This window comes from Mytilus galloprovincialis, chromosome 8, assembly GCF_965363235.1.
Source record: "Mytilus galloprovincialis chromosome 8, xbMytGall1.hap1.1, whole genome shotgun sequence".
Classification (NCBI taxonomy): Eukaryota; Metazoa; Mollusca; class Bivalvia; order Mytilida; family Mytilidae; genus Mytilus; species Mytilus galloprovincialis.
Window position 1 is genome coordinate 23,976,514 of NC_134845.1, and position 12,351 is coordinate 23,988,864.

At 31.8% G+C, this 12,351-nt stretch overlaps 1 protein-coding gene across 5 annotated transcripts in view; it reads right to left on the minus strand.

The window, feature by feature from the left end:
* The window catches only part of LOC143085371 (deoxycytidylate deaminase-like), a 250,128-nt gene that overhangs the window by 98,651 nt on the left and 139,126 nt on the right, over positions 1-12,351 (minus strand). For 3 of the 5 annotated variants that reach the window (XM_076261653.1, XM_076261654.1, XM_076261655.1), the window contains exons 3-6: positions 10,866-10,963; positions 9,755-9,887; positions 4,877-5,117; positions 3,669-4,274 (exon numbers count right to left, since the gene is read on the minus strand). The exons of the other annotated variants lie outside the window; for them this stretch is intronic. In XM_076261653.1, coding sequence (XP_076117768.1) covers positions 4,187-4,274; positions 4,877-5,117; positions 9,755-9,887; positions 10,866-10,963 — 560 coding nt within the window. In that variant the 3' untranslated portion in view covers positions 3,669-4,186. Of the gene's footprint in view, positions 1-3,668; positions 4,275-4,876; positions 5,118-9,754; positions 9,888-10,865; positions 10,964-12,351 lie in introns of those variants that run through there. 5 annotated transcript variants of the gene reach the window in all.

Consider the following 12,351-nt stretch of genomic DNA (forward strand, 5'->3'; position numbering starts at 1 on the left):
AGGTAATAGTATTTATTAAAAGGGTAGTTATAATTGTCTTAAATATAAAAATTTGAAGATTAAAAATTTTATCAAATCACTTAAGATCAGCAGTGACTTTGAAAAAAATTTGACCTTCATTTCGAAACTGCTGATGTTTTCGTTCTTGCAGCCTATAAATCTGCACACACCACACATCTCGGGGCAGCAAAAAAAAATTATCAGTTACGACCTATCAGTCCACATATGGAAATGAAACAACTAGTACGACAGTAACGTAAGAGAAATGTCATCTCGTCAGCTTAGAACTCAATGGTAAGATAACTCTTATATAAAATTTTGTTCAGGTTAACATTATAAAATTTAAGGGCATTAAAACCCCACAAAGCTAGTTTACAGAGAAAAATCGTCTATGTTTTATTTCAGACGATTGAGTTTCGCCGCACTAGCTGAATAACTAAACAATAGTTTGATGAACTGAAGTCATTGGAACAACTTTTTAACATAGTTATATATACACATGGAAAAAAGTATTGCAACCCCAAATTGAAATTGAAATTAAAAAAACACTTTTCATTTTTTTGGGATATAATTTGGTAAAATAGAACTAGTTAAACATTATTTAAGTATCACCTGAGTTTAATAAAAAAATATTGACTCGATAATTTTTTATCTGCACATGCAGCTACTCTACCCGTAAACAGCAAAACAGTTGTTTTTATCCTCATTGTTTTCAACCCTTTAAATAACCAAATTTTTAAAGTTATGTAATTGACATCTTATAATGGGTCCTGGACAACTCTTAACTGCAGCAAGATGGCAGATTATCAGTATAAGGGAAGCAGGGATGTCGCTGTAAAAACTGCACGTTTTGTTGGTCATCACCATTTCTCTATAAGTCGTTTTGAGAATAAATCAGGCAATAAATGCTGTAAAAGACATTCCGAGATAATGAAGACCCTCTATATCCCATTTGCTAAAAAAAATCAAGCATAATGAAGGTTGGTCAAAAGGAAACCCATTGCATACAAGACAATCCTAAAAAAAGAGTGGTGGCCATACAGGAGCCTTTTAACAAGAACTGTTCGAGATCGACTCATCGCTACTGGTTATCGTGCGATAAGACCATTTCGGAGACCTTTGCTAACGAACAGACACACAGTTTTCCGTATCCAATGTTGTGCAGAGTTCGCCAAAGTTGGAAATTAGCATCGTGGAGGAAGATCCAATGTTCAAATGGAATTCGGTTCATCTTCCTTGGCACGATCGTAGCCCGGATTTCAACCATATCGAGCATATTTGGGACACTATTGGGCGGAAAGTGCGCGAAAGGACACCCAAGTTCAAACCCATCATGAAATAAACAATGCCCGTCATCAGAAATGGTTGCTGCTACCTTAGCAACAAATTAGTCGATTTATGGCAGGAATCAGAAGACGTTTAGATGCGGTTATCCGTTTGGATATAGGCTGCGCACAAAGTACTAATTATTTGGCGTATAACCATCAACCATGATGTGAACAGTCATCTAAGGATTAATTTTGAAATGTCTGACATTGTAATGTTCGACTACAGTAAAAGTATTTTTTTTTCGAACATTTTTTGTTCGTTTCAATGCCAATGTTATCATAAACTATGTTTCAATAATATTATACACATATTTTATTATATTTCATCCAAAAAAAGAGGCTGATTTTTCAAGTTTTATAAAATCAAGGTGTTGCAATACTTTTTTCCATGTGTATATATTGTCTAAAGTGAAGAGGGAATTGCTGCTGCTTGATGTGCAACCCCCCCCCCCCCCAAAAAAAAAACAACAAATAAAAACAAAATAAAAAAAACTAATCCAGTTTCTTGTGAAATATATGTATTTCTTTTATTTAATAAATAAGAATAAATAGAATGGAATCGCGCATATGATCCACCTTTTTGGTGTTTTTAATTTTTACATTCGAGCATCATTGATGAGTATTTTATAGACGAAAAGCGACTCCGATTTACATAATTTCAAGCCTGGTTTCTTAGATAACTTTATTCAAATCAACTTCTATATCTTTAACTTTGTCTGAAATACACAAAACTAAATTGTTCGCGCCAGGAACAAATATTACAATAATACGTTTATAATGCTATAAACGTTGACGTATGAAAATACAGAATTAAGATAAATACTGATTTTATTATCAGTAAATCAAAACCAAACTAAACATATATTTTAATTTATCGCTATATACACATTAAAAATCAAATGTCCTGCAATCTGTCGATAACTATATTTTGGCATTGTTCAAGGTCATATTTTCTCTGACTGGTGATGTCTTTTTTATAAATCAATTGGATCTTGTGCTAAGCTTTGAATTAGCTTTCAGTAATATGTAAAATAGTAAAAAAGTCTAGACTGAAAGGGAATTTCAAAAACAGAAAGTCCGGAAATATCAAAACCAAACGCTGAAACACATCAAACGAATGAAAACCAGGTGTCATATTACTGACTTTCTACAGGCATTTATTTATGTAAAAATAGGTTGATAGAATTTTTTTTTATAGATAGTTAAACCTCTCACTTCACTTGTATGACTGTCGCATAGAATTATATTACATTGACAACAATGTATTAGCAAAACAAAGAGACATAATAGGTACATTTGTCAAACATTAGGACGCTCTCAAACAAAAACAAAAACAGATACAAAAATGAAAGATTAAAAAATAGGCGATAGAACAAAAACACAATGGTGTAGTGTGTAAATATACCGAGTCACACCAAAAGTGCGTCAACCAAAGTAGACACTAAACCTAAACGAAAACGCATTGAGATTATCTTGTTGATAAGGAGAGGATGATCAATTCTTGAAAAAGAAATGACTTCACTTGGATGCTCATTGGATATATATCAAAATGTTCAAATTCCTAATAATACAAACGTTAAAAAATGTTACTTCACCAGTTGGCATTTCGACATAATCTCTTCAATGATACTCGTGCCAATTTCTTTTAAATTCGAAACTTACTTAAAACTTGCAGTGATAATGAAACCTATGGGGAGAAAGAGTGTAGCCTAATTTAAAAGATTACGTTTTGCAGTTTTGTCATGACTCATATGGAATAGTCCTTGAGAAATTGAAAAAAAATATTTATAAATATTTCAACAGATGATCGATTGGTGATTCTTCCAGTCTAGACAAATGTTTTAATTATAAGTTTTCATTTTGATTTATATTTATGTGATAAATTAACTCATCATAGATACTAGGGTTACAAAGGTTACGTAGGGAGCGTGTTTCGTCCAGAAAAGATTCACAAATGCAATCAAAAAGAAAAAAAGAAACTTGTCCAATCCACCATCAAGCATGTTTTGGAATGATTCAAAATATGTGCTCATGTTTTTTAAAATTAGTTCGAGCAATTGTTATCTTTTTTGTTGAACAAAGTCACGAGTTTGATAGTTCTAACTGTCTAGGAGACTTATATCCGTATTGTTTTTGGAACAACAACAACAACATAAACAACTTGGAGTTAAGTTTTCTTGGTAGTGTTTTTGGAATTGTTGTCTTTTATTCTCATTTCTCATTTTTCATGATGATGCCTGCAATTTATATTTTTCAAATCTTCATTTTGTAACGTCTCAGTTGTTAACGTAAAAAGAAAAATAACATGAAAAACACAAAAACATAAAAGCAAATAAATATGTTAGTTTATTAAATAAATCGTCCATAAAGAACAAATTACAAAAAATCATAAGTAACATTTTAAATAAAATTGAGAATGGAAATGGGGAATGTGTCAAAGAGACAACAGCCCGAAAATAGAGCACCAATGGGTATTCAATGCAGCGAGAAACTGCCACACCCGGAGGCGTCCTTCAGCAGCTGGCTCCTAAGCAAATATGTATACTAGTTGAATAATAATGGACGGCATACTAAACTTCGAATTATACACAAGAAACTAAAATTAAAAATCATACAAGACTAACAAAGTCCAGAGGCTCCTGAAACTGATCACAGTTAGAATATGTTGATAAAACAACGTCAAATAGATACTTTGATATATTATATGTACATAGATTAACTATTCATCAAGCAAAAATATCACAGCAATTAATCTGTATAATACGAACTACATAAAATAGAATTATCACTTCATTTATGAAATATATCATTTAGTGATTCGCCATCTTTTCGTTTTGTGAACGTTGCCACTGACCTCTTCACAAACGTATTTGCATGCTTTTACATTCAGGATCTTTCGTTTCAATTGTAAAAACTGTTTCCCTTTCTGATTTGTTTTGGTATTTCCTGAAATAAAGGTAAAATTAAACACGAAGAATAATATATCATAATTATACTGCTATAGAAAAAAGTGCAAAAGATTAATTTGCTTGCCTTTAGATTTTAAATTATGTCTTACCCGTAGCAAGTGCCTATGTTATAATGATACACGTGACATGAAATCTGGCAAAGTGAATTTGATACGATCTTAGTTTAATATAAATGTTAGTTTTAGCTTTGGTATTTTGTATACAAGTACCATGCTACCTGAAAATTACGCAAAACGTCATTACTCTGCGTAAAAACTACACTTTTTGATTTTAAATTTATTTTTTTTTTATATCAGAATGCAAAGTTATATTGAAAACTATCCTTAATCCACTTTAACGCACAGTCTTGGTAGATATATATGATATATTTATAAAATTGAACTCTGTTTAGATTTATGCCGATATGATTATAATGAACTGTTTGTTATGTGCCTCTTTGTTTGTTATATAACTACGTGTTTATCGAATATTTAGAATAGTTACAACGTAAAACATAATGTTGGTAAAACAATTTCCATGTAGGAAAACTAATCAGTGCTCTGTCATACATAAGACTCACGTGTGTGTGCGCATACTTACGTCAACGTAACATTATTATTATATCCAAACATTTTTTGAGCGGCTTTTCTACTTTCCTCTTTTTCCTGCTTCTTTTCGCCTTCTTGTATGTCGGGCATTTCGTAATATATTACTTCCTCTATTCCAGACTGAATTATTATCTTGGCGCATTCGTTGCAAGGAAAAAGCGTCACAAACATACGACATCCTTTTACATCTGCCTGTATTTTATTTACGACAGCATTTAATTCAGCGTGACATACTACAAAATTTAAAGCATTGCAAAAAGTAACTACATGTATAGAGTTGGAAACCTTATGTATTCATTATTGAAATCATTTAAGTACAAGATATTATGTTGGTCGGGCATTCGAAACAATACCTATGCTCTAAGTTTTAGTGTGTTTATTTTGTCCTTTTGCTAACTGAATTAATACGGTCTGTCAAAACATATAATTAATGCATAAATGTACAAAAAAGTAACTCAAAAATGAAATCAATCATAACAACATCCAAAGTTTATAACAAAGTTTATAACATCAATATCTAATGAAGTCTGGTTGCCTAACGGTAAAGAGAACACAGATAATTACTAATGTAATTACTATGTTTAATGAAAAGTATGCTGTATTGCTTATTTATGTTAAAAGAAGAACTAACTTAAAGGTAAGATTTACAATTGAATTTCTCAAAGTTCTATTTTTTCTTTGATGACAACTAAATTTAGGTAGATATTATATTGTATTTGTATATTTGTATATTTCTTAGTTGGTTCGATATACGAGTGTTTTGTAGTGATGTCTCGGATTTCAATGGACGTAATATTGTAACCAAAACCCTTTTACTGCAGGAACATAGATGTCATAAGTTAGTCACAATTGTATTCAATTGAATCACTTTTGAAGACAAGTACTGTGGAAGTCAACATGCAGGAATATAATAAAAAGTAGTATTTTTCATTTACAAATGTAGCGTTTCACGGTAACATTCATTGTTTATAAAGTTAACATAATTAGGTAATGTCCTTTAAATTAGTCTTCTTGACTGAGTACATGTACATTTAATCAATAAATGTGTTTCGTATTTCATTTGAATAAATATCAATGCTAGTACTTGTACTATTTATCTTGTTTCTTTGGTTTAGTTTGTTTTAGGCAGCACACATATATTATCACTTTTTATACGCCCGTCAAAATTTTGACGGGACGTATTATGGTATACAAATGTCCGGTGTCCGTCCGTCTGTCCGTCCGTCTGTCCGTCTGTCCGTCTCTCTATCCGGCGTAAACATGTCGCACAGTAACTTGAGAACGACTTATCTAAATTTCATGAAACTTAATAAAGTTGTTTCTTATGAAAGTCAAATGATCTGCATACTTTTTGGTGAACATAAGATTTAAACTTTTTAGTTACGGCACTTTGTAACTAAAACAGGGTGTGTCTTTTTCACATGTCGCACCATATCTCAAAAACGGTTCTTGATTATTGCTTAAAACTTTACACACTTCTTTGTTATATTTATCTAAAGATCTGTATACGTTTTGGTGATGATTCAAAATTTCATTTTTGAGTTATTGAGTATTTTGTAAAAAAGAGGGAGTTTTTTTTTTACATGTCGCGCTGTATCTCTAAAACGATATTTATGATTATTGCTTAAAACTTTCCACACTTCTTTGTTATATTAATCTAAAGATCTGTATACTTTTTGGTGATGATTCAAACTTTCATTTTTGAGTTATTGAGTATTTTGTAAAAAAGGGGAGTTTTTTTTTTACATGTCGCGCTGTATCTCTAAAACGATTTATGATTATTGCTTAAAACTTTCCACACTTCTTTGTTATATTAATCTAAAGATCTGTATACTTTTTGGTGATGATTCAAAATTTCATTTTTGAGTTATTGAGTATATTGTAAAAATGGGGATTTTTTTTTTTACATGTCGCACCGTATCTCAAAAACAATTTATGATTATTTCTTGAAACTGTACACACTTCTTTGATATATTAATCTAAAGATCTGTATAGTTTTTGGTGATGATTCAAAATTTCATTTTTGAGTTATTGAGTATTTTGTAAAAAAGGGGAGGTTTTTTTTACATGTCGCACCGTATCTCAAAAACAATTTATGATTATTGCTTGAAACTGTACACACTTCTTTGATATATTAATCTAAAGATCTGTATACTTTTTGGTTTGATTCAAAATTTTATTTTAGTGATATTTAGTTTTTTGTAAAAAAAAACAGGGTGGGGTTTCACATGTCCCGCCGTGTCTCAAAAACACGACTTAAAACTTTCTCAGAAACTATTGATGATTATTGCATAAAGCTTCCACAAAAGACGTCGGGCGTATCATGCGCTCATGGCGCAGTTGTTGTACTGTTTATGACGTTGTTGTGTTTAATAATCTATGAAGAACAATGCATATGAAGTACAACAATTGACATTTGGTGAAGAAAGACATTATTTCTTCTCGGCAGCTCAAGTCAATAGATAGATATAGGATGATGTGGTGTGAGTGCTAATGAGACAACTCTCCATCCAAATAACAATTTATAAAAGTAAACCATTATAGGTCAATGTACGGCTTTCAACACGGAGCCTTGGTTCACACCTAACAAAAATCTATAAAGGCCCAAAATTACAAGTGTAAAACAATTCAAACGGGAAAATCAACGGTCTAATGAGCTTGCATTCGGTATCTGCGAGCATACAATATAATTTGTTATTTCTTTTGTTTTTGTTTCCCTATTAAAATGTAGTTTAAGCGTCAAAAGATATATCTATTCTGACTTGTTTGTGTGTCATGTAAAGGTTTTCGTTCAGTAGATACAGCATTTTATAGTTATTTCTACAGTGTTCTGTAAATCTGTTGCAATGTTATCTAGATTTAGCAAACATTGAGAATAATTCAGAATCTTTTATATTTCGTGTATTGTCTTTTTTCAAAAAAACTAATTCTTTTATATTGAGAAGTAAAAATGTAAAAATTTCGTATACTCGAGCAAGAGAGTTAGTGAAAGAGGCTTTAACACAAATTGGTTGAAATGTTAGCACATTTGGTTAACACTGTTTAAGAGAAGGCAGTGCCACTGCGGTCGCTAAATATGATATACCAGATAGACTTTTTAAAATACATGGAAGCTGAAAATCTGATTTAGCTAAAGATGGTGACGTATCAGATAGTTTAGAAAAACGATTATCAGTTTTAAGAATTTATGTTTATAGCATTTACACGTTCTGCTTTCTTTGTGTGGACACCGTGCCTGTTAGTATCAGAAATAGTCTTGTCTTATTTATATATATATATAGAATATGAGTCAGTTTAGACAGAAATTAGGAGTAGAGTTGTACAAGAAAATGTTAGCACATCTATATGTTATGTTCGTTTGAACATCGTGAACTAAGAACATAACATGAAATATATATATATATATGTTCCGGACCATATGAGTATTAAGACCATAGGAGTTTGGTCATGACCATATGGGTATATACTCATATGGTCCAACCATACGATATGGTCCGACCGCACGCGTATGGTCGGGGTAATGTACAGGTTTACTTTTACAATACTTAGCTCTTCATATATAACCCTTCTAGTTGTCACGTTATGAAAAAAACACTACCAAAGTTAATTTTATTATAGATCTATTAAAAATAATAACAAGATTAACAAACTAAAATAAGCAGTTTCACAAAGTAAATTTCATCACTAGTCAAAACTATAGTAAACACTTTTTTTTCATTACCGATATGTTATTACGAATAATTGGCAAAATGTCGACCTGGGAAGATAACTTCCAAAAATATTTTAATTATTTGTTACACAAAAAGTCAACTGCTTTACTATAAACTGACGTAAAAGTCGACAGGATAAAGAGTCTTATAATTTGCTTACTTTTGAAACTTTATATAATCAGCTTTAGCAGTACAATATTCAGAATGTTTATACTTATACGTGTTTTTGTTTTACAAAAATGAACGACGTCACCGACAAGTACCCTAGTTTAATTCTAAAAGTGGTCTGGTGATATAATGTACTTCAGTCATGTTACGATATTGGAAATCTAGAGCTTTCTATGAACACCGTCGATGCATCGTAATGACGCAGGACCCAAGAAAAGATATGGTACCGTGTGGAGGTAAATGTCACCCTACGCATACATGCAAGAATACAATTAGCGGTGAAAACTAACTTTGGCATCAATATTTAATGTTATTTGAATTGTAAATAATACAATTGCATGTAGCAATCATTGTATTTTTATAAAGTTTTCTAATTCCTATTATTAAAAAAAAAAATACCTATATGGTCCAAATGCTCATACGGTCCGGTCCGTTAAAAACCAAACGAGTGTATACTCCTATGGTCCGACCATACGAGTACGGTCGGACCATATGAGTATACGCATATGGTCATGACAATACGCGTATGGTCCAAATACTCATATGGTCCGGAATATATATATAAAATTGTTGGGAATTGCCGATCTGAAAATACTCGCATTTTCAAATGGCTTCAAATGCACTAAAAATTTACAGAGAGATGTATAGCCATGCATATAATATGCATTCACTTTTTTTTGCGTACTATTGTTTGTCTGTTGGTCGTTATTTTTTTTAGCCATGGGACTGTTAGTTTATTTTCGACAAATGGTATCCTTCGCCTTTTCAGATTTTCTGAAATAGCTGCCGCTTATCAGTGGCCATTTTGCTGTTTGACATCCGTTATTGCTTGCATTAGCAGTTTTAGTTCAAAATAAAATTGAGAATGGAAATGGGGAATGTGTCAAAGAGACAACAACCCGACCATAGGGAAGACAACAGCAGAAGGTCACCAACAGGTCTTCAATGTAGTTTGTTTATTTTCTTGTTTAGGTATCAACAATTTGACTAACCATACAAATGTTTATTGCCCTCGGCAGTTTGAGCTTCTTCCCAGGGAAAGTCTTCATCCTTGCTATAGTTCGGCATATCATTATATCCCATCCCAACAATCCTGTTGTCTTTATTGACAATACATGCTCCAACCTGAAATTCGAGTTCTTTACTTTAAAAAAGGGTGTAGTTATTCTTACTTGACCAATAAACAGATTGTTATGGTGATGTTTGGGACTTTTTTCCGTTATATTCTGTTCAAATTATAAAAACATATAAGAACAAGGAAGTGTTAATGCAATATATATATTAATCGAACTATGTACCAGACAGACAAATTGAGCCGGGTTTGTAGCGTAAAAGTAGACTAGAGTAACAGTCAAATTTTTGTTCACTCTACTCTTAATTCAAGCTCAACTCGATATGGTTTTGAACCCGTGACCTCTTGCATACGAAGCACTATACCACGAAACTACCGAGGTGGTACGGACATTGAATCGGAATGGATGTAGTTATTCAGACAAATCTTGAGAAGTGTAATTAGGAAGTTATTTATTTTTTTCGGTCTCTAAACTACATTTGAAGAAATTTTTGTTAATTTTTACACTAAATACTTTTTTGACAATTCTTTTTATTTCGTTTACTGTTTATTCTATGCTTTGATCAATTGGTATGAAACAGGTTCAGAAAATTTCCTTATAGACACACATAAAACAAAAATAAGGGATATTTATAATTTAGACACTTTATTTACTTAAACGTTCAAGTGTATCAAAACCTTTATAATTCTAAATTATATAAATTGGATCTTTCTTTACACTTAGGTTAAATAAAAACAAAAAAAATGCTTACCTTGATAGGCAGAAAAAGAATTGAATATCTTAATTTGTAAGCAAAAGTTGAGAATAACAAAATCAAGCGAACTGCATGCGTGTCGATAATGCGTCTAAAATTCTATCAAGAAAGGGCAAGTGGCCTCAAAGTAGCATTACAAGTACATATTTATCAATTTTGAACATGACCATTATGATCAGTGCTCCATTTAAATGACAATTATTCTTAATGAAAACTATGAGCAAAATGTAAGTACAAACATTCAATAAAACAGGCATAGCATTCATTGTCACTAACCTGAGTTTTAGGATCTTTACTCCTTTGTGCTGATAAAAATGCTAACGCCATGAAATACTCGTCCAAATCTAGATTCCACGAACGCTTTTCGATTGTTTCTGTAAAAATTCAGAAAAAAAAACCGTTTGTGTTGAAAAAGACATAATTATGATGGATGTTGTCTCCATGTGAGTAATTAGAAAGAGTTCTGAAGTTTGGGATATCTTGTTTTGTATATAGGGCTTTTGGGGATAATTGATCGCTGTTTTCGTCTCGTTGAAGGTAATCATAGTAATGGTGTATTAGTGGAACATGTAACAAGTCTATGCACTAACCATATATAAAACTTCATAAGGGGGCACACTATCCCTATAAATCCGCCTCTGATTAAATGTACACTCACAACATGACCAGTTTGGTTAGATTATAGACTACAGCGGAATGGAAACATTACAAGCTTGCAACCAAGTGTCAAAAAAGCTAGTTGTGTTACATTAAGGAATATATATACATGTGGGTATTCTTATTTTAAAAGGAGGTTAGAATTTAATGCCTGTGTAAAAATTGACCAAATTTATACTGAATTATAAAGCAAAAACAGTAATCCAAAGAACTGTATAAAGGTATACGAGGCGGGTTGAGATCCTACAATACATGTTCAAACCCACTATATTTTTGCATCTGTCCCTCTTCCAGAAACTCTTCGCTTTGTTAGTCTTTTTTATAATTTTGGTTCATTTATATGTTTTAGAGTTTTGTTTTGCGTCCATTTCGCTAAATTGTAATACATTATTGGTTAATGTCCAGCTGATGTCCGCCTTCGATTGCGGGATTTTCACACTGAGTAACAGACCAGTTACAGACCAGTTGATGGCCTTGGACTGTTTTCCTTCAATAACGTTAGAATAAAACTAATTCAAATAGTAAAAGAAACTACAATTTCGAGATATAGATATATCACTCTGCGTATTAAAAGTTCAGATTTAACTACATTTTTTTTTGTACCTACTTCTTTTGTCAACGTCCCTTCTAATATATACTTCAATTCTCTTAATCAATTTTCGTACGTAGATTGTACAGATTTAAATGATATATATCCTAACTATTATTCTTGTTTCAATGTCGAGTCACAGTTAATTGGATAAAATTATGATACTATTCATTGTCAATTCGTTGTATATTTTAAATAGACTGTAACTTCGGCTTATCATTGCCTTTAGAGAATAGTTAAAGGTACTGAAGCAACTTTTATGTTAACCTTTTTTCCTTTGCTAAACGTTACCATCAAATGCACAGTTTACGTCGTAACTGAGTTAGGACTCGCCATTTAAAATTCCTTGGATCAACAAATAATCGATTACTAACATATTATCATCGAGATAAAACAACAACTAATTCAAACACGCTATTTTGAAGATTTAATGAGAATTTGAATCGTAGGAGTAACGTTCAGTTAAGGGCATACGATACTGTTTTAAGTCCGCGTTGATTTTTGGAATACAATGTG